This window comes from Rousettus aegyptiacus, unplaced genomic scaffold (assembly GCF_014176215.1).
Source record: "Rousettus aegyptiacus isolate mRouAeg1 unplaced genomic scaffold, mRouAeg1.p scaffold_m13_p_10, whole genome shotgun sequence".
Classification (NCBI taxonomy): domain Eukaryota; kingdom Metazoa; phylum Chordata; class Mammalia; order Chiroptera; family Pteropodidae; genus Rousettus; species Rousettus aegyptiacus.
The window spans coordinates 54,640,211-54,662,951 of record NW_023416285.1 but is presented as its reverse complement, the minus strand read 5'-3'; the positions used below and the strand labels follow the sequence as shown (position 1 = coordinate 54,662,951).

The 22,741-nt window shown below is 34.5% G+C and overlaps 1 protein-coding gene across 3 annotated transcripts in view; it reads left to right on the top strand.

Annotated features, from left to right (window-relative positions):
* The window catches only part of STAP1 (signal transducing adaptor family member 1), a 30,129-nt gene that overhangs the window by 1,803 nt on the left and 5,585 nt on the right, over nucleotides 1–22,741 (top strand). Inside the window, exons 2-8 of one of the 3 annotated variants that reach the window (XM_016164403.2) lie at nucleotides 4,060–4,131; nucleotides 8,495–8,605; nucleotides 10,622–10,678; nucleotides 13,249–13,421; nucleotides 14,865–14,993; nucleotides 20,698–20,767; nucleotides 22,496–22,592. In XM_016164403.2, coding sequence (XP_016019889.1) covers nucleotides 4,060–4,131; nucleotides 8,495–8,605; nucleotides 10,622–10,678; nucleotides 13,249–13,421; nucleotides 14,865–14,993; nucleotides 20,698–20,767; nucleotides 22,496–22,585 — 702 coding nt within the window. In that variant the 3' untranslated portion in view covers nucleotides 22,586–22,592. The remainder of the gene's footprint in view (nucleotides 1–4,059; nucleotides 4,132–8,494; nucleotides 8,606–10,621; nucleotides 10,679–13,248; nucleotides 13,422–14,864; nucleotides 14,994–20,697; nucleotides 20,768–22,495; nucleotides 22,593–22,741) is intronic. The other 2 variants (XM_016164404.2, XM_016164405.2) reach the window with 2 other exon arrangements.

Below are 22,741 nucleotides of genomic sequence, written 5' to 3'. Positions count from 1 at the left end.
AAGTACCTTACATACTCACAAGAAAAAAGAATAGGAGCTTTTTATTGGGAGCAAAGGATAGAGAGACACTTAACTGGATTTTGCATTGTAACCTGTTTTTACTACTTACATCAATGAGAAAGAGTACTAGGGAGCCAAGAGATACAAATATCAGTCCAACTATGGACCTTTAGCAATTTCTTTAAATATTTTAATCTGTTTTCTCTTTTGTAAAATGAATAATTACTCTCTGGCATAACTAAATTATTTAATGTGATGATCAAATGGACTATATATTAATGGGTGTATTTACATGAGGTGTGATATGGCAGATATCACAATAGGTTCTTAATGTCCTGTCACTCTGATCCCTACAGTAATTATTTTATCCCTCCACAGATGATATGGTCACAGAGGTTATGGTCAATATTCCTCATCCATTAAGGACTTCACCTTGAATTTAATTGCAAAGCACTTGACATCATAATGCCTCTTAAAGTTCTGATTCCATTTGGGAATTGTGGAATTCCAAAGTTTGAGGATGTCTACCCACTAGATTCTTTATCACACTGAGCTCAGTAGACTTTCAAAACATTTGTTTAATTGAATGAAGATGAGATATTGACCTTAAAATCTAAATACAAGGTCATCTAGTGATTATAAAGCTAGCAATAAATCCAAAAGTCCCATATAAGTCCCTTTCTTACATCAGTGATTCAACATAAATGATTGCTAAAAAATAAAAAAACTTTGTGCTAAATGCATGTCATTCAAAAAGGACTTCATTTAAAATATTTACATACCTCTGTAGATATAAATATACACCTATTCGTTGATTTTTAAGAGTGATATTTATAGATGACTCAAATTATAGTGGTATTCATGAGAGCTTATCAGAAACTAAATCAAGACTGTGACCCACAGGTCTCTATATACCGAATATAAGCTTGATCTGTTCTTAGGTTTGTGGCTGTGGTTGGAGTTCATAGGGCCTATTGATATTTGTAATCTTATTTTTCCTCCAAGCTGCCTTTACTTTTGACTCAGTGCCTTTGTTCGTATTTCTTCCCCATTTAATAAACGCTCCATAATTCTTTCCATGAATCTTTTTTTTTCCTCATGGATCTTTATGTTTGTTTATCAGTAAAACTCTCATTGTTCCCTGGTTAACCTTATTCAATTCATATTCTGTCATGACTAAACACCTGCAATTTTTCTCAGGAGCACAGGTGGATATCTGCATGTACTTACCAAAGGAACTCTATTAATCTTCACTGGCTATTAGTGATTTTAGGTTTTCTACCTGATGACAGCTTGATACTAACAAGGCTAACCACAGAGATGAACAGAGCAGTAGACTTTGACTTCAGTGTTTTCTCTTGCTTTCTTCTCCTCCAAGAATTAGAGTATTGAATTTGGACTTGATCTTCGATGTTATACATCAGTAAAACTACACAACCATTTATTGGCTGTTTCTTCAATCCTACTCCCTTCTGAATCGTTCTTTTCTATGGTAATTCATTCTTGGTCAGGAGGCACTAGCAGGTTCATTACATTATATTATAGCCAGGTCTCAATGAGGAGGTAGGATGGAATGGAAAAGCAACAAGTCTTGGACAAAGAAACCTTGGCCCAATTTCCAACTCTGCCTCTGAGGTAGATTGCTGCAGTAATACTACAGACTTTTTCAAGACTCACATTCCCCTTTGAAATGGAACTTTTCTGCTTCTTCCATAAAGACGTTGAGTCTAGCTTTCTAGTAAATGAATATGGATTGGATCATGCTTTGGTAAATTGACAAAAGCAGAGCATGTAAAAGTAGTCGCACAATGGGTTTTGTACTCTCTTGCTCCTGGAAATCCTTCTGCCATCATGTGAACAAGTCTGAGCTAGCTGGAGAATGAGACCATGTGGAGGGGGACTCCAATTGTTTCAATGGGGTATTCTCCAATATCAACAGCCAATTCTCTGATTCTCTGATTTAACTGAGTGTTGAACAATTCAGTTTAATTCTGAAACTACTTACCTACCCAGATTCAGTGTGGACCCTACAGCTTAATTAAAGGCTTAGTGCGACAAGACCGCCCCTCCCACTTTGGTCACCAGTTTCAAGTCCCTCATGTCTCTTCTGACCTACTAGCTATAAATCAAGAGTTCTCATGACTCCCTCCTAAGATTCAACAATTTACTAAAATGGCTCATAAAACTCAGGAAGACACTTTATTTACATTTATTGGTAAGGAATATAAATGAGCAACCAGGTGAATGGATACATACGGCAAGGTCTGGAAAGTTTCCAAGCACGAGTGCTTCTGTTCTTGTGGAGGTGGGGCACATCACCCTCTTACTACGTGGATGTGTCCGCTAATTAGAAAGCTCATCACATGTCACTGGTTGAGAGTTTTTATAAAGCTTAATCTTCAGCCTCACCCCCTACTCCTTTCTGGAGGTCAGTGGGTAGGACTGAAAGTTCCAACCCTATACTCATTTGTTCTTTTGGGGACCAGACCCATCCTGAAGCCCTTCATGGGTCCAATTCTAAGTTGCCTCATTAGTATAAACTCAGATGTGATATAAAGGGACTTATTATGGGTAACAAAAACACTCCTAACACTCAGAGTTTAGGATCTCTATGCCAGGAACTGGGGGACAAAGACCAAACATATTTCTTATTAAACCACTCCTAGTCATTCTGCATCCCAAACTAAGACCCCAGGCAAGTGAGTGAGGCTACCCTGGACCTTTCAGCCACAGACAAGTATTACCCAGATCCAAAAAAAATCATCAACCAATACAGAATGTCAAAAATAGAAAATATTTGCTGTTTTTAGTCCAATAAGTTTTAGGGTGGCTTATTACACAGCAAAAGCTAGCTAATATAGCACCTTATCAGCTGTGAATACAAAGGGAGAAAACAGTTCTACTTAGAATATGAGAAAAACAGGTGTTGTAATTCAGGATGATTTTAATCTTGAGCTTCCTAGTAGCCAAGGCAAATAAAAGCAATGGATTATAGAGTTCCCATTATTTGAGAAAATAAGTATGTAAATTCTGAAGAGGTAACAAACATTTTACTGGGCAGAAAGGGATAAATGATATGTCAGTATTAAAGAGACACAAAATACCATAATATATAAAAGTATCTTTACATTTATAAGCAAAAGGAAAAAATGTCTTCATGTGATTTTCTTACATTAATCCTCAATATAAGTCCAGATAATTCAATATGTTACAAAAATTCAGCCTATTAAACTCTAAGGGAAGGAATGATTAACATGTCCATGAAACTGACTGGGATTTTTTTTTAAATATACTTTGAGAAAGAGCTGGGTATGGAAGTAAGTCTTTAGATATGAAAGGATTTTGTTTTGTAAATACCCTTGCCATTCTTTTGTAATACAATCTTTCCCTTATTTAAATAAATTTTCACTTGAGTAAAATAAGAATCTGATTAGGTTATTTAAATTTTTTAAACTTAAAAAGTTGTATTTTTATAGAACTCATAGTAATGCGAATGTATTAACAATGAAATGTTCACCACATGAATGAAATTTGATCTTCAAAGCTTAGTTTTGATGGTGTTATTTTTATCATTCTCGATTGCTCACATTTCCTCGATCTATATAAATATATACCATTTGTTGAATCCAAAGTATGAGTCATGTATTACACTATGTGTTTTACATGTATTAATTTATTCAATCTTTTCAACTGTCCTGGAATGTAGTTAATAAATGCTTGTCCTATGTCCTATCCTGGCCCCTTAAATGGCCCCTCTTATGGGTGCAAGCTTTCATTGAAACTGCATAAAAATTAAATGTCTTCAATCAATGAGGAACATTTTGGAAAACAATCTATTTAAAAACAAATCAGATTACATCCTTACCTCACACCTTTTACTAAAATAAATTTGTAAAGGATTTAATCAAGAATGAAGTATAAAATTAAGCCATAAAAACTAAGCAATTAATCTCAGTATAAAGACTCTTACATCACACAGCAATTCAGGAAGTTACAAAGGAGACTACCAATAGGAAAATAGCCGAATATACACTGATGCATATGATTTCTTTCCTACAGGAGTATAAGTACTATTGGACAGAGTTGAGAGGAACTACACTTTTCTTTTATAACGACAAAAAGAGTACAATAGTAAGTAAACATGTTCAGCTTATTCATTTTTTTCTAATATACATTTGTCATATACTTCATTATTCATTTGGGATTTTTTGTCTTCCAAGAGTAAAGATGTTCTAGTAAAACCAATTCAAATAAGAACACTTATATCTGTGAAGGTTATCAATGATAAAATCCATAAAAAAATGTTCTGGGCAACTCAGAAGAAGGTATTAACTCATATTTTTAACTTTGCATTTTTCTAACTTATCCTGATAATAAAATCTTTAGCTATACATCTGGATACAAATTACCTAACACCAAGTGATAGCCTTACTTTCCCCCACTTTTTATCTTGCTGTCACATGCAGTTATAATCTGATAGGAACTAAAGGATTCCCTAAAGCCTTATAACATACAATATGTCACAATTTAATTTTTTAAGAAAGACTAAAACACACCCCACCAAACAGGACTTCTAAGAGCTCAAGCATGAGAATAACAATAAAGAGATTCTGAGATTTATTTATTTGTATTAATTTCAGATAATTGTCTTGTATTTTAATTTTTCCACACACGAAAAAATTGAAAAGTGATTGTGGATTTTATTTTTTCCACAAATAAAATGTAGTATTTTAGTAGTAAATGTTTGCCTACCTTGGAATGTTATACTTTTAGAGAGATTTTATGATCCAGTAACTTGTTCAAATAAACATATTTTGGCCTATGGATGTAGCAGCCCACACTCCTTAGAACATCATTATTATATGTCTAGATCAAATGAAAGAAATGGGAAAAAAGCCCATGTAGTGTATTTTGTCTGCAAGCATCTCAGAACCATTAGTGGTAAACTAACCAAAAGCCATTTTAAAAAATAAACAAAGTGGTCATCTTTCATCAGAGTTCTGAATAGACAAGATTTATATAAAAGTGTTTTCAAATACCATAATTAATTTTAATAAAAGTAATTCCTCTGTTGTGCCTTCCAACTTCCTACTAATGCCAAGAAAAAATTAAAGCCCCTGGTCTAAACCTCATGTGATACATTATAAGTGAGAGAGTTAATGGTTATTGCTCACTTACTACATGGCAAGAGGCAGTACGGCTTAATGATTGAAGTAGACTTCAAGTAGACTACCTGGGTTTTTATGACTACCTGGGTTTTTATTTTGCGCTCCCACTGTTCGCTGTGCTAGCTTGGAATCTTGGGCTACCAACCTAATCTCTGTGTCTCAGGGTATCGGACAGAGAATTGGTAGAAAACAGATAATATCTCAAATTGGGCCATTTAAAGAGAGTTTAATAAAGATGCAACACTCAAAGCAGTGGGCAGGATGTAGGAAAACCACAAAGGATAGTACAGAAACTGAGGCTAGTAATAGTGCCCTATTACCATATCTGAGTAAAGGAAAGAGTGAAAGAATAGTGGGGAGAGTTGTGTAAAGATGACTGCTTTGAGAGGAGAATGATTTTTGATTGAGGAAGCAACTGCATATGGTAATAAATACCTGACTTTATACTTCTAACTCTTCTGATCACCAGCAGTCCAACCCATAGGAAATCAGAGGGTAAGGGTGCCCACAGTGTTGTCCATTTGGTCCATACCCTGGTGCATAGTGTTGGGTGGTGAAGGGATAAAACTAAATCTAGAGATGCAAATGAAAGATCTCCAGCACACTGAGTTTCAAATCTCTAAAATTAGGATGAAAACAGTCGCGCATCCCATAAGGTTATCAAAAGGATTAAATGAGATAGTAAAGGTAAGGCACATAGAAAATATTCATGCATTTTACATACATTATCTCATTTAACTTTCACAACAACTCTGCAGAGTGGGTACTATTTTAATCCCCACTTTTAGATGAGAACAGTCAAATTTAAAGATTAAGAAATTGTACAAGATCAGAGAGCTAATGAACGGGTTACAATGCAGGTCTTGTTTCCGAGCCAGCATTCTTAACTGCTATGCCAGGAAGAGACTGTTATAATGAAATGCTACAGAATGGCCCATCTACCAATTTCGTTAAAAGAAGATGCAGACTTTTGGGGAAATAAATATTTTGGGTGATTGTCTCAGAAGAAAGTACAGGGACAGAGCAGGTGAGAACTGTAGACATTTAGCCTATAGTAGGGAAGAATTTAAAACTGCCTTTAAATATTTGAAAGGTTGTCAGGAAGTCATGTGAAAGAGTCACTGAATTTGTTTAGTGTTATTTCAGAGAAAAGGGACTAGGATCAATGGATGGAAATTGCCTGGAGAAAAACTGTTGCTTAATACAAGAATAAACTTGCTATTAGGCAAAGCTTCATAGGAGGCTTGAATTTCATGCCATTTAAGATGTTCAAACAGGCTGGATGACTGCATGGAGGGTTAGCCTAAAGAAAATTCAAGCATCAGATGGCAGCTGGATTAGACAGGTGAACTTCAAGGCTCTTTCAACTCTATAATTAAAAGCAAAAAGATATAACTTCCTTTTTTCTAATCAATAGTACAGTTTACAGGCCCTCTATCTAACTGGGCCACTTCTTCCTCCATTGCTTCCTCCTTTGTCTCGGCAAAATTCACTGAGCTTGATCTAGACAATCCAACAGAAAATGATTCTAATCTAATTCTGTCCTCCTACCCTTATACCTCTCCTTCCACATTTAATCGCTCTTCATTCATAGAAAATACGTAGATCAACCCAAACTTACCCTCAACCTTGTCAATATGGGAATAGCTCTGGGAAAAATTTTATTTATTATTTTTATGTTTTACTTTATTCAGAAAAATAAAATAAGGAAACCTACAAGAGCACAGTTAAATAAGATTTACTGGGCATGACAGAGAAGTAAAAAAGAGGAGGTAAAAAGTAGTCAAGAATGAGGTTAGTTTAGCAAAAGATTATGTCATAAAATCCTACTATGCTTTTACTAGAGATGGTCTTAATCTTTCTAATACTAGAGAGCAAGTCTATCCAGTTGTATACAGACTGGTATATATAGACTAATTACTCAAAAAAATATTTTTATTGTACTGAGATAACAAAGAAATTTCTTAATAGGACCTTCATAACCAGTTATATGTGGTAAATGTTGAATAATAGCTTTATGGAAAAAATGTATATATGAATATATGTATATAAATTTATTATATTTACATGAATGTGTAGCACATAGTTAAAAATAAAATACACAGTACTTTTTATTATAATTTTCATATAAACAATGGATTATCATAGAATGCTGTTATTGATTTTTCTGAACATGTATCCATAGCCAACTATGATTGTAATTTAATCATATGACTAAAGGAGTTGTTTTTCCATCTGTAGTTTCCCTAATAAATTTATTGTCATTAAATATGATATTGGACATGAGTGTTGGCTAATGTTTTTGTTTACATTAATGAATAAGAGGAAAGTAAAACAACAACTATGTATGTGACAACTTCACCTAGCTGTTAATGACATGAGCAATTTCTTTGCTGAATAAGATAACAGTTTTTGAATTATAGAAGAATATTTTGTCAATTTTTTGTTCTGTTCAAAATGAAAAAGCTTCAGACACAACAAACTTTCAAGTTTCATCTGCATTGTTAACATTTTCTCCTTCATTTTCTTAAGCCAGCAAACTATTGCCCTTGAGCCAAATCTAGACTGTGTCCCGATTTTGCATAGTTTAAGAACTAGGAATCTGTTTGCGCTTATGAAGTGTAAAATAAAAATAAATAAATAAAAAGAAGAAGAATTTGCAGTGGAGACTATATGTGGTCCACAAAGCCTAAAACATTTACCATTTTGACTTTACATAAAAAAATTTTTGGCCTCTGGAACAATTAGCAAAACAATAAATCAAGCTCTAATTTGTAAAGTTTGCCATTTTCCATGGAAATACTCCTGCCAAGACAGTTTTCACCCTATCAATGTGAACTCACTAAAAATGGAGGTGGGAAGAAAGGTACAATGTTGTATAGTACCATTATGTATATACCATTATATAGTATTTGCACCACACAGAAACAAAGATGCAAAAAGCCTTAAAACCATAATACTATGCAGTAATATAATTAGAAAATTATGAATTTAGAATTTTATCTTTGTTTTTTTAATATATTATTTACTTACGTGTTTATATAATTTAACTTTTAGTAATAGCTGTGTTTAACAACTGGCTAGCAAATTCCTGAAAATTTAACAAATCATTTTTTTGCCAACCTGTTTGAGCCAGCTGTAGCACACCACCACATAATATACTTCCAAATGCCCTCTGGGTTGAGAAGGGATGACATGCTGAAAACCAGGATATCATGCAAAGTACAAATCAGGTGAAAGTAAGATATTACTTACTTTCCTTCTTACTAAAACTGATGTATATTACCCATGAAATAATGTGATGGGATTTCCTTTTATCTTTGCAGTATGTTGACAAGTTAGACATAATAGACCTCACATGCCTTATGGAGAATTCGACTGAAATGAATTGTGCAAAATTCACCATTGTTTTGCCAAAAGAAGAAGTGCAACTAAAGGTGAGGACAGGCAATTCATCTGAAACAGGTTGTAGTTATAAATAGCATTCACCTCTTTTCACAGCCCAGTGGGTGAGGTAAAGAGGAATTACAGAAGTGTCAAGTTCTATACTTTGTTAATATTTCTTACTTTTTGGCAAGAACTATGGCTTTCTAAAGAGGGATATAAAAGGACGTTTTCACTTGTTTAGTATACAAGCACATTGAAACCATGTACTTCTGCCCTCTGACAAAGTCAGAGATCCCACCTGGTGTTTTTAAAAGCTGTGTTTGAATTGGTATTCAAGAATTTGGCATTGACCAAGTTCCCAGATGATTTTGAGACATGTCAACTTGATACATGTTTGAAACCACTGAATTAGAGAAACCCATATTTCACAAATTGAGAGACATTCTGCCAGGCAATTGGCCTATACTCTTAAAAAAGCAGTGTAAAAAAAGCCAAAGACTGGATGCTTGTTCCAGTTATGGAGAATATGGAGTCATGACAACTAAATGCAATATGTGATCTGGATTGGATCCTGAGTCAGAAAGGAAAAAAAAAGAACCAAAAAACAAAACAAACCCCAAAGCTCTACTGAACATTATTGAGACAATTTGAAAAATCTGAAGACTTTTTAGAGATATACAACTTGCAAAATGTTATTAATTGCATTAAACTCGACACACGCAGGTATCTGTTTATTAAACTCACCATGTTAATGCCCAGAATTTAAAGTGAGCCAATTAAAATCAACCAACAACTACAGTAATAACAAAGAGAGTAATTTGCAATCGAGTAAGATATAGTTGGAGCTGACCTTGAAAACACTGCTCATGAAGCTTTAGTGTATTAGGAATCATTTGTACTTAGAAATTCAGGCCCCATCCCATACACCTGGGCCCCAGAATCTATGTATAAGCAGGCCATCTGATGATTTGGTGTGGTGGTTAAGAACACAAGACTGGAGTCAGATGCCTCAGTTAAATTCTGGCTGTTTTATTCGTTAGCTGTGTCATTGTAGGCAAGTTACTTAACATTTCCGTGCTTTGGTTTCTTTGCCTGAATGTAAGTCTTGTCAGATATAACCCTCTTACTGAGACCTACGTGAACTACTTCATTAAAATTTTAACCCTTTCCCCCTCCACTAACTCCTAATGGCATTCTCAATCTCTTATCTTGCTCTACATTTTATTTTCCCATTTATTTCCTTCTGACACTATAAAATTTACCATTATGTTTTTTATTTATTTCTCGCTAGACCCTAAACTCCATGAGAATAAGTATTTTTGTTTTGTTCTCCAGTGTAAACCAGTACCTAGAATAGTGTCTAGCACTAAAAGGCAATCAATAAATATTTGTTAAATAAATAAATCTGTATAATATAAAAATAATATTACCATTTGCAGAGTTGCCATGAAAATTAAATCAGTTAATACATGTGAAGTGCTTAAATAGTAGGTGCCACTTATAAGCATTTAACAAATGTTAGCAGTTTTAGTAGTTTTTAGAGCTAAGAATTGAAAGTTTCTAAGGATTGACTATGTTGGTTCTACCTGATTGTCCCAAACTTAAAGCCAGTCAATGTTAAATACCAATGGAGGGAACATGAGTTGACATACTGCAGAAATAAGTGTGCTAACATTTGAGTTTTTTTAGTTAAGTAAATTTGTATGATTTTACTTGTTTAGTAAGCAGATTAAAGTTATATATTTCTGTCTTCTGACAAAAGACAACAGTATTAAAATATTTCACAACAAATACATTAATGGTTCTGAGCAAAAAGAAAAATGAATTGTTTCTTCCTTTCAACTGATTCTAAATGGTTTAAAAAATTACTATTGACTTTTTGAAACAATGTGCTTCAGTAGAAGAATATACATTTTGTCCATCTTGCTGGTTTTTGATGGCTTACATATTTTGAGTATTATAAAATAATCATATAAAATTCTGAAGTTATTTGAAGTTAATAAAAATATTAATGTTCACCGTCATTCATGTCTTTTCATGTCTTTGTTTTTTTCCTTCATCTTTAGACAGAGAACACAGAAAGTGGGGAAGAATGGAGAGGCTTCATTCTTACGGTAACAGAGGTAGGAAGGACATTACTTTTGATTGATTCATTCATTCAACAAATATTTACTGAAAACTTACTATGAACAATGCAGAGCGAAAGGGGTTGAAGATATAGCAATTGAAAAAGAGACACAAACCTTCATACTTACTTATGAAATTTATATTTTTATCAGGTGGTTGGAGAGGGAAAATAAAATAAATAAGTAAACAATTTAAAGTAATTTAAAATTGTGATAATTGTTATAAAGAAAATAAACAGGGCAATGTGCTAGCTAACTAGCAAATAACAAGAGGTCAGGGAGATCTACTTTGTAACTTACATAGCATCCCCTAAAATACTTCCAATTTCATTCTTACATATTCAATATACATTTATAAAATGGAGATGGATTTTATGAATAACAAATAATATAACAGGGAGGGATCATCAAATTAAAACTCCCTTTTAAATGATTGTTTAGTGAGTCTTAAGACAAAGAAATGCTTATCTATTCAACTCTGTGGCATCTTATCAGAAATCAATAATAAGATCTACTGCTTATGGTTAACTGTTATAACAAGATAACTACTATTATTTAAAATGAAGCCACTGTAGCAACTGTCTTAGAAACATGAGGTATTTTGATAATTAGCCCCTAAAATAGCACCAGGTTCTCTAACACTTTGAGAGGATAAAAAACTTTCTATATTTATTAGAGTCAGTTAGATGGAGAGTCAGACTCTATCTACCAAAACTAGTTCATAAGTAGTCTTTGCATTCACTGAAATAAGCACTGCACCTTACTGAATGATGGATTCTGGTTATCTCAGCCAAAAACATGTAAAAGTTGAAGGTTCAACTACCACGTGGATCAGTCAGAGGTGGCTTAAAAAGTGGGCCAGTTAAAGACGTGAAAGACATGCTGACTTGGAGAAAGGGAGAAACTCTTAGGGGAATTGTGTTCTCTTCCTCTGTTGTGGAAAGGCAGCATTGCGTGCCATGGCATTACACAAATGTCCCAATGGTATTGGAGCCGTTGTCAAGGAGTACACTAAAACTGCTGGAAAAACCTTAGGGTGCATCTTTCTGGTACACTAATTATACCTGATGTTCGGGCCCCCAAATTTTGTTTTCAGTTTTTTCCTTGAGGAAAGGATAAAAAAACACTATTTTAAAATTAAAATATAGGTTGGCATGTCATAGAATATAAAAAAAAATGTACGTGAATTTCCAAGAGAAGACAAGTTGCCTTAAATTTTGTGCTTCCATAAAAGTTTTTGCACAAGGATCCCAGACCGCTCTCTGTGTGCATTTACAACATGTCACCGTTAGGAGAAATTTAGTAGAAGTTTTAGAAACATAGACTGTAGTTGAAAGAGCTGGAACATTGCTTTTGAATGAAATAAAATGGAGTTTCAGTCTTGGTTTCACAACTAACTAGCTATGTGACCCTGGACTAGTTATTTAATCTTTTTGAGCCTTTTTTTTCCTTTGTAAAGCAGGGATATTACCTATCTTGTAGCGTTATTTGCAATAACACAATACTTAGGACATAGTAGGCAATTAATAAATATTTTTTCCTCATTTTATTATTATTTTTTTTTCTGGATTGGTATCTAAGAAAACGGCCTTACTGATTATTAGTTAGCTTAATTATCCAGAAGAATAGTCTCTATTCTTTTTGATTTTGTGTCCTTAGTAGTAATTTTTTATTTCAAATTTAATATACATGTACACATATGTGTTTTAAAATATAAACAATAATATAAATTAATTAGATAATAAGTAAATAGAAAATGAAGTTCTAGTGTTTTCTTCCCATACTTCAGTGGATTTTCTTATATACCCTGTGAAAAGCATGCACCCAACTCTGGAGATTGAGATGTTAATCAGACATAGCTGCCTCAAAATACAGACCAGGTAGTATGACATAAAAAAAAAAAATTCTATTGTTCAGTTTACACTTTCCGAGAGGACATAGCTGGTCATAATGAGGTCTAAATCAGGGGTATAAGTATAGATTAGGAGGATATTGATTACTCAATCCAAAACATATCTCTAGAAAAGGTTTTAAAAAAAAGTAGTAACTAGAGCAGTATCATAATCCTAATGTGTGAATAAAACTTTAAAACATACACACAAACACACCAAAATATAAACCTCTGATTGCTGATTCTCAGCCATTTAATAAATAGTGCCATCTCAACACCATGTTACCATATGGTTGGTGGAGCTAAGTCTAGGTTACCTGAGGAAGAACTTGGCACCTTGCAGGTGCTCTGAGACTTCCCCGGAAGTGAACTAGTAAACTCAGAATGAAAAAAATGAGAAGTCTGTTGTTACTTAAATTAGCCAGTAGTATAAGATGGGTGTACTTTGCTTTGAGGCCAGACCAAAAGAAATATTTCTTGAAAGAAGATTGGGCACCCTGTGCAGGCTGTAGTTTGGTTCGGAGGCTATTCTACGACACCTACCCGACACCAAGATCCTCTACTCATGATTCTACCTGTCTATCTCTGTTAGGTAACCAGAGTTCCTTAGGACCAGAACAGGCTCATCTTTGCTAAAATTAATTACTATTTTGCCTACTATTTTAATTGGTTTTAGCTGTCGGTTCCCCAACATGTGTCACTCCTTCCTGGGCAAGTAATTAGACTGCATGAAGTCTTAGAGAGAGAAAAGAAACGGAGGATTGAGACAGAGCGGCTACCAAGTACATCTCTGGAAAAAGAAACGGAACCAATCGAAGATTATGTGGATGTACTAAACCCTATGCCAGCGTAAGTGCACCATGAATTCCACTTTATTTATTATATTATTAATATTAATTTCTAATGATCAAGGAGAGTTAGCCATTGACTTCGCTAAGACAGAGGCTATAAGCTCTCTTGTGAATAAGCAGCATATCTCTGAGATGCCACATTTCCTCTTCGATGTCATGATCAACAAAATACAAAATGCAAAATTGAACCAACCTTCTTACCACACAGGAAATCCCCTTCCACCCACACCTTTACACCAAACATATTCTTTCCAAAGCTCAAACCCAAATAAAAACTGCTATGAGGAAGGAAGGAAACGATATTTTTTCACCATGCAACTCTCTGATTGACTGATTTTCTATCAAAAAATTATACCAAAGAATTAAAAATAACTAAATGCTCCATCTTGTTGTTCAGTCCATCAATGAGTAGTTATTGAGTTTGTAGTTTGAGGAAAGCCTTGTGAAAAGTGTGTAAGGTGTTGGAAAAATGAAAATGCATACAACATACTGAATTCAGTAACATCTTACATCTGTTTTTACTCATATTGTTAAAAAGTGTGACTAAAACTGTGAACCCTTTCCTCTTAGAATCTTGGTAAAGTTCTCATCAGTGAAACTTGTCCTGGTACCATCTGTGACATCAGGTTCTGATACATATTCTATCTGTTCTATAATCACTGAAAACTGCCAACCATAACTCTTAGCTGAAACCAGTGACTACTGATGAACTGATAGGTTAAGCGTCATAGACAGCTTCTTTTTTGCTCAATAAAACCAGTAACATATGTTTATTATGGATAAATTAAAAGAAGACTAAAATCATTCCTTGTCCCACAACTCAGAGATATTTGCTGTTAATATTTTGGTGTATTACATATCCTGCTACATATTTCTGTGATTATATATTTCACTGATTACAATATTTACTATAAAACTGAGAACAGTGCTTTCTTAAGAAAGTCATATTATAAGAAAGTCATATTATACCAAAAGGATTGAATTCAGGCATACTCTTAAATATGAGTTATTTAAAAGAGAAAAGTTACAAGAGAAGCATGTATAGAGATGTTTCGCATCCTTGAAAAGAAACCACCAACAAATATTATTTGTCTAAGAGCCTATTATAAACTGAGACTGGATATACACTATTAATTCTTGTCTTAGATTTTTAAATGTTCATGGTGACTATATACTGATAAATAGATAACTTTTCAGGCCCTCTTTGGTTAAAGAAAGAGGCTTTGGAGAGGCGGGGGCAGGAGGGCCTTCAGCATAAGCATACTCTTAGTGGTGCAGGCTTATAATAGTAGTTATAACTTTATCATTGTAATTATAATAATAAAGCTAGGAATTTTAAGAAATTTAATAACTGCAGTTCTTGAGGTAATTTTAGCAGTATTTTTTCAAGTAATGAGCTCCATCAGTTAAGAAAAATTTTTTTTTTATCTTACCTCTGTAGATGTTTTTATACAGTGTCCCGGAAAGAAGCAACTGAGATGCTTGAGAAGAATCCTTCCTTGGGAAATATGATCCTGAGGCCTGGTAGTGACAGCAGAAACTTCTCCATCACCATCCGGCAGGAGATAGAGTACGTTTAATTAAAGAACATTATGAGATTGTTAAAAGCATGATATCGCTTCATAAAGCAAAGTCATACAAGTTTGTATCAGCACCTGCTATGTGTTTTATTGGGACTAACAGTATAAATACAAGAACAGGGAAGAAATGTTATACAAGCAATAGGAAAGACTGAGCCAAGGCTAATACCTGAAGTAGGGAAGAAGAATGAACAAATTACTTTGGTCCTGGATATAGTTCTATTGTTCATTCATTTATTCTAACAAATATTTACTGGGCAACTATTATGGTTCTAGGTGCTAAGGATACAGCAGTGCACAAAACAACATCCCTGGTTTAAGGACATTTACATACTTATAAGGAGACACAGACTATAAATAAATACATAATGAAAAATGTCATATATATGATAATAAGTTCTATGGAAGTAAAATAAAGAAAGATGAGAGAGATAGGAACTTTCAGAGGTAATAAAGAGAGAACTTTTTTTTGGTGGGAGGTTGCTGTGGTTGTTTTAATATAGAGTGCTCAGGGAAGGCCTACTTTATTAACAGATATTTAAGCAGAAACCTGAAAGAAGTGAGGGAACGAACAATGCCAATACCTGGGACAAGAACATTCCAGGCACAAGGGCATATGCCCAGAGACAGGGGAAAGCTTGGTTTGTTCAAGAAACAAAGAGAGGACCCTGTGACTGCAAGAGTGAGCTAAGAGAAAGTTGTAAGATGAGATTCCAGAGGTGAGCATCAGGACTGATCCCTCTAACCAGCAATCCCCAACCTTTTGGCACCACGGATCAGTGCTCCTATGAGAATCTAATGCCAGATGATCGGAGGTGGAGCTGAGGCGGTGATCCTAGCGCTAGGGAGCAGCTGCAAATACAGATGAAGCTTCGCTGGCTCACCTGCTGCTCACTTCCTGCTGTGTGGCCCACTTCCTAACAGGCCACAGACCAGTATCCATGCGTGGCCTCGGGGGTTGGGGACACCTGCTCTTAACCCTATATGTTGTTCTTGGACAAGGGTTTTACTCGAAATAACATGGGGGCCACTGGACTGTGATGAGTAAAGAAATGACATAATCTGATGTATCTATAAAAAGGACCATTTAAGAACCTCTTGTCAAATTAATAATGTCTTTCTGGTAAAATGGTTTTTGTTTGGTATAGTCAGTAACATTTACATGCAAAAGTTGATTTTTCTGTGTAACTAGGGTGGTTGGATCTTTTAAGATTCACTTCAGCTCTCAGAGTCTATGAAAACTTGCATTTCAATAGGGGCTCTGGCATAGTTAACATATGAAAATATCCAATAAGTGATTATTTTTTCTATAAAAGAATAAATAGAAATTGATTCTTGAATCTATTTTTTCTGAGGATAATATTTTATTAAATTTTTAATGATAACATCTATCAGTGAATCTATCTACCAATCCACCATAAATGTCAATAATTCTAAATAGATTAAATTTGAAGATATTGATAATGAACAAGACAGTAAAAAAATCACTTACGGGAAAAATTAAAATTATGGTATAATGGCTGCATTGCTAGTATAAGCTTTGGTTCTAATTAGTTTGATTCACTTGCCAATTATTCTGTATAAATGTCTTTATACACTAGCCATGTACACTGAATAGATGGCGAGAATGTTGGATGGTAACTCAGATCCTGGTTTTGTGTGTGAAGTAAGAGAATCTGTGTGTATGTGTGTTTTCACAATGAATATCTATGTCAAATTAACCTTTTGGTTTCATTATTTTTTGTTTATTATAGGCTAACATTTGGAGTTAATGATTTTCAACTAACGTGGTAGAATAACATAGATTATTCAGTTATAATTTATTTGGTTTATAATTTAATTTACTGTCTTGAAACAAATCCAACATAAATAAAAATTATGATGGCCATTAAATATCAGTGAACATAGAACTCCTGGGAGAAAAGTGGATTTTTCTGCTTAGCGTATCTTGAGCAAGGAGATTATCCTTTTTCAAAATTTAAGGAATTTATTATCATATAAATATAGAATGTCTTTAACTGTTTACCATTCTACTTAAAAAACATGAATATATAAAACTGAATTAAAATTTATCTTGCCGATTTTTTAAAAAGAAACCATCTAGCTGCTCGAAAGGTAAACTAGATCACACAAGAGAATGATTATTTTTTTTTATTACACGTTATTTTTTTCTTGGTTGGATTGAGTGTTTGATTTATTTGCATATGAACCCTATGTTACAATTCTGCTTGAAACAAAACCCTGAGACCTAATGGCTCTTTAAAGACTGTATTTCCTGCACAATAGCAGCTAGATTTCTAAGGGAGTTTAAATGAGCTCAGCTTTGGCATTGTATTTTCTGTATAAGCAAGCTATGATAAATAACAGTGTTCTCTGCTGTAGATGTGGGTTTTGACTAAACACAAGCAGTTTCTATACTTATGATGAGTTAAATGTCATAGTTTTTGGTTATATTTGTTTTGTATTTAAATTCAAAAGAAAGAGTCTGGCAAAGGAGTTCATTTCAAAGTTATGCAATTCTAATTTTGGTATACTCATTGCCAATTTGAATTCATATAGAAGCTCATACTTTTGCACAGCAGATGGTCACAAAAATAACATTTTACAAAACAAATCATCCCCCGGCCTCCAAGCTTTTATGGAGAAGGCAAAAGGCAAGGCAGAAAGATCAAGCTCAAGCATTCTAAAACTGTAGTCATTATAAGCTAATATAGTTTATATAGATCTGGGGCATAGTTTATAACATGAAACTGGTCTACAGATTTTTAGCTGTTATTGTACAAATTTTCCTTATAAAAAGCCAGATATAACTATAATGTTAAGTATGGTTACACGTGTTCTCTAAGGCCTCAAGACAAGTCCTTTAGAATACCTGGATTTAATATCTTCTATTTAACAGATCACTTAATTTTAAAGGACAGCAGTTATAGAGAGTAGTGGAAATTTAGCTTGTTAGCCTGCAGAGCTTAATGTAGAGACTTGGCAGAAATCTAGGCAGCACCTGTGTCACCCCAAAACCAATTCATTCTCTTACAGGTTGTGGGAGAAATGTTCAGTCGTTCACATTTAGAGCACTGTGTCTGGTAAAACACTAGCTGAAAGGACAAGCTAGTTTACAAAATAGCATGAAAGTAAAATTATCTCCATCTGTTAATAAATCAGCTGTGAGAGGAAAGATTATAGTTCCCAGCAAGAGGAAAAAGTCATTCAATGCCAAACAATCAGGTGACCCCTCTCTTGATGTTAAGTATCATCCGCCTTTACCCAGCCCAGTGGTATGTGAATTCATAAGACAGAGCTATTCTTACAACAAACTTTATCCTTTGGTTTTCTTAAAATTGTTGACTATGTGACAAGTTAGCAGTGCAAACACTTTAGAAAGCCAGTAGCCAAGGAAACAGTAGAAAATATTCACCTCAAGTTCATTCCTTTGCAAAAATTGGGGTCAAAACCTAAGAACAAGTATTTATACCACATTTAAGACCACACATTCTTTTTAAAAGACAAGTTTCTTCTTCTTTGAGGTCAAAATCAGGAAACCTCAACATAGCAAATTTTATCAATCTTACTCCCTCCCCCCTCATTATTCCTTTGGAAAAACAAACAAAAACATGAAAGAAAAACAAAGGTCCAAAATGAGAGTCAAAGCCTGTGACTTCAATGGAATTTTTTTTCTACCTTACTTTCTGTTCAGAAATTGGTCCTATTAGTCAGAAGTTCCAAGAGATCATGTTAACCTTTGCTACTCTTCCTCCCACAGCTTTGCCATGAATGATAATATTGATATTGATGATATGATGTCTACTAACAACAACAATGATTGTCCCCACTCATAGTGCACTATATGTGGTGCTGTATTGAGTGCTTGGAAAATATTTCTTTCAGGAACAATAAAAACTGAGATAGCATTTTTCATGTTTTACAGATAAAGAAGCTGAGACAGAAACTACTAAGTTAAAACAATACATTTTAAAGTAGTAAAACATAGTTAAAATTTACTGAGTGTCTAAATGTGTCAGACACTGTGCTAAGGACTTTTCAAACATAATTCACAACAGTCTTGGGAGGAAAGGCATTACCATTTCCATTTTATAAATGAAGAGATAAAGGCACAGAGAACCTACAATACAGAACCAGAATATGAACCTAGATCTTTCTGATTAAAAAGGCCATGCCCTTCAAGCTTTCTATCAGTCTTTCAAGGAATAATAACCAGTTATTTCACAAGAATATAGGAATTCTAGTTGGAATAGGTGAGAGTTTTCAGAAATAACAATAATTATTAAAGGTCTTTTCATTGAGGGATAAGATAAAGCCATAGCCAACCCCCCCAAAGAGGGTACTTATAAGATCCCCTCTGTCCAAAAATGCATTTCCATCACCAGTCTGTAAGTTATTCCTGCAAGTTTAGCATTAAGAAATACTTTCTATTCCTTTTTTTTGTTTTTTTTTTTTTTTTTAGGCGAGGTGAGAGAGGTCATTGTTTATCCATATGTTGAAAGTAAGCTCTAGAATAAGCCATTGGAATAACATTACTAGCTGCTGTTTTCCAACATTATATGTAATTAAGGGAAGATTTGTCTATAAGATTTGGTAGATGAGGAGAGAGTCCCTTGAATGAAAGTGTAGTTCAGTCCTAGAGAAATGTGACCTGGAAATGAAGAGAAGAGCAATGAAAAAGAAGGTGGGAGGCCATGTAGACAAATTTAACCTGATAGACAATTTTGCTTTAACCAGCTTCTGTAAATGGGAGAGGTGTTAAATTAGTTTGTATTTTCAAGCAAATGGCAGTGTAGTAAATACTGTTAACTTTTCAACTTTAGAAAAAGTCTTGGTCCTGGCCCTATTGCCATATAAATCAAGAGAATGCAAGGCAAACATGCTTTTCAGAACTAACTGGCAGGGGCACTGACTTATGCTCTCAGTATAAATTAGTTCTAGCAACTAGCACTATGAGATAGACTCCTAAAGTTTTAAAATTCAGTTTCATAAACATTTATTGTGTGCCTGATGCTGGAATACAAAGGCGAATAGAATGTGCTTCTTGTTCTTAAACAGTTAATAGTTAAATAAATACCATGAGTTCAGGGTGGTATTAATTTAGCGTGCTATGTGACTATAGAAGAAGACATTAAGATCGATCTACTGAACTTACATTCCCACTTAAGTGTTCATACAGTACCTAACACTGAGCATTTTCCATATCTCTAAGTCAACCCTGAAGTTAGCAGATATCCCAGGTGGTGTATAAGCCAGCAGGAAGAACGACCACCGAGGGCTTTCTAACTGGAGTGATGAGGTGCAATAGAAAGTAATATGCTTCTGGTAATTCTTTCTACTTTTTGATTTGTATATGCCCACCTAGGGTTTTATAATGTTGTCTGTCTACTTTGTTAATTACCAGCATTTAAAGACATTCCTGCCTGAAGGTTTTTCGGTTCTTGATTTCTTTATCCCTCATTGACCCACTCAACAACCCAGGTTCCCTACATAGTGTATAACCTTCTATAAAGAAACAGAACCAGTTAAATAGAAAAAAATGCAAAAATCTTTTTTTGCCCCCAACTCACAGTCCTTGAAACACAGGTTTTACTATATGGGTGATATTTTATACTCACTGTAGTTTGATTTGACCCGATAGTATACTCAAATGGAGATTAACTCTTTTTTTTCTTTTTTCTTTTTTCATTTTAGCATGCCAAGAATCAAGCACTACAAAGTGATAAGCGTAGGAAAAAACTACACTATTGAACTGGAAAAACCTGTAAGTAGCTGTTTCCTTGTTGATGAATTTTCTTTTGTTTACTTCCAAACCTACCTTACAGAATACAAAGAAAGATAGTTTCCAGACTCCTTGCCTGGGAACATAGTGTAGGTATCCAGGGTGAGAAGTGAGATGCAAGAACCCGTGGAGGAGGCAGAATAGAAGATAATCTGCTAACAATTCTTTATCCTCTCCTTTTTCTGTAAATCTTTATCAATATAGTTATTTCAGGGAGAGAAAAATATCTTTGTTAAGCTGTGGTTTTATACCCTCCAAGGTAAGTATTTCAGTGTGCTTATTTCTAATGGGGGGAAAAAAAACTGTGAATGCTTAGTTCTCTATATAAGCCATGCAGAAGTTCAGACATCCCCCCTCTTAATAGCAACATAATAGTGAAGAAAGGATTTCATCCTTGTCCGCAACCTCTCCCCATCCCAACCAACTTATCATGAGGCTGATGATAAAACCACTAAATACTGTGTTAGGCACAGGGTTGGTACTTTAGATACACTATCTAATTTAATCTTTATCATTGCCTTGAAATAATGCCTGTTAAACAGGTGGAAAAACTGGTATTTACACTGGTCTCAACCAATGAAAGTGTAGTAATGTGGTCTATGATCCAGGATGCTGGAAAAAGGGAAGACAGCCCTGTGATCCTTGGCTGCAGTTAGAAGACTGGGCTGGGAAAGTAATATCACTTAAATGAAGCCTATGGGTCTTGAAGATATTGACACGATCTTTTCTAAATTGAGCTCCTACTTCTCCTGCCCGGTCAGGAAAACTGTGTTGATCCAATAGAGAAAGGGTCAGTATGGTGGAATTTTTAATGTTTCAACCATAGCCTTTAGAGTTTGGTAGTGAGTAACCTTTGCCAAGAGCAGGGCACTAGATTGCCAAAGGGTAACCTAAATAACCAAATGACTGGAAGCAATGGTCAGGGAAGAAGAACATGCCTCTGTAATAGAACTGTGGCTCATGTATCTGTCATTAGCACAAACATCCCCCAGTGTAAGGAAAGCTATAACAGCCTGGATTATTATTTCACCTTTCACACTCCCCAACCCTACCCTTCAACCAGGTTGTCATTTTGTGATTTTTTTCCCCTCTTCAAGGTTACCAGGGATATTCAGTTTTAACCTGATTTTACTTGTATACAAATATTGGGGTAGCAATGTATTTCAGTTACTCCTAGCTAAGCAAATTATCCTATTGCAATGAAATATTAAAATCTTATTTCTCTATTATTTTCAAGCAGAAGAAACCAACTATAGCTAACTTAAGCAAAAATAAATTTAAGAACATAAGAAGCACATGGCATGACTGAAAGGCTAGAAAACCTTTAGGAACAAGAAAGTAGTTAGTTACAGTAAAAACCCCTGATTAGAAATCTGCTATTCTTTGCTCCTCTACTCAAGATCATTTTCAGAAAGGGAGCATTTTCTAGCCTAACTTGAGTCATATTCTCATGCAATCATTACGGAAAAGTGGAGTGTCTGATTATTGTCCACCAAAAGATATAAATTAGGAAATGGATAATTTTTCAACAAGGAATGAATATGGTTATAAAGGAGGGAAAAAGTGCATGGATAGGTAAAACCATTCAGTAAGCCATTGAAGTGAGGTATTGATAAAATTTTCTAGAAGTCAGTAATCTCCATTAAATTTCAGTTGATCTCTACCTCTATCTTTACACGGGTGACACTGAGCATTCTTCTCTCTATACAGGTAACACTCCCAAACCTTTTTAGCGTCATTGATTATTTTGTGAAGGAGACTGGAGGAAATTTACGACCATTTATATATTCAACTGATTAACCCCTGGGTATGTTCTTCACTTCATTGTTGTATTAAGAAAAGCAAAACAAAACAACAGCATAAAACCCTATATATGATTTGTAAGACCAACCAGTAGGACTGTAGTTCAGCCTTTATTCATTTGGAAATCATTTTGACACTAACCCTGTGAAAATA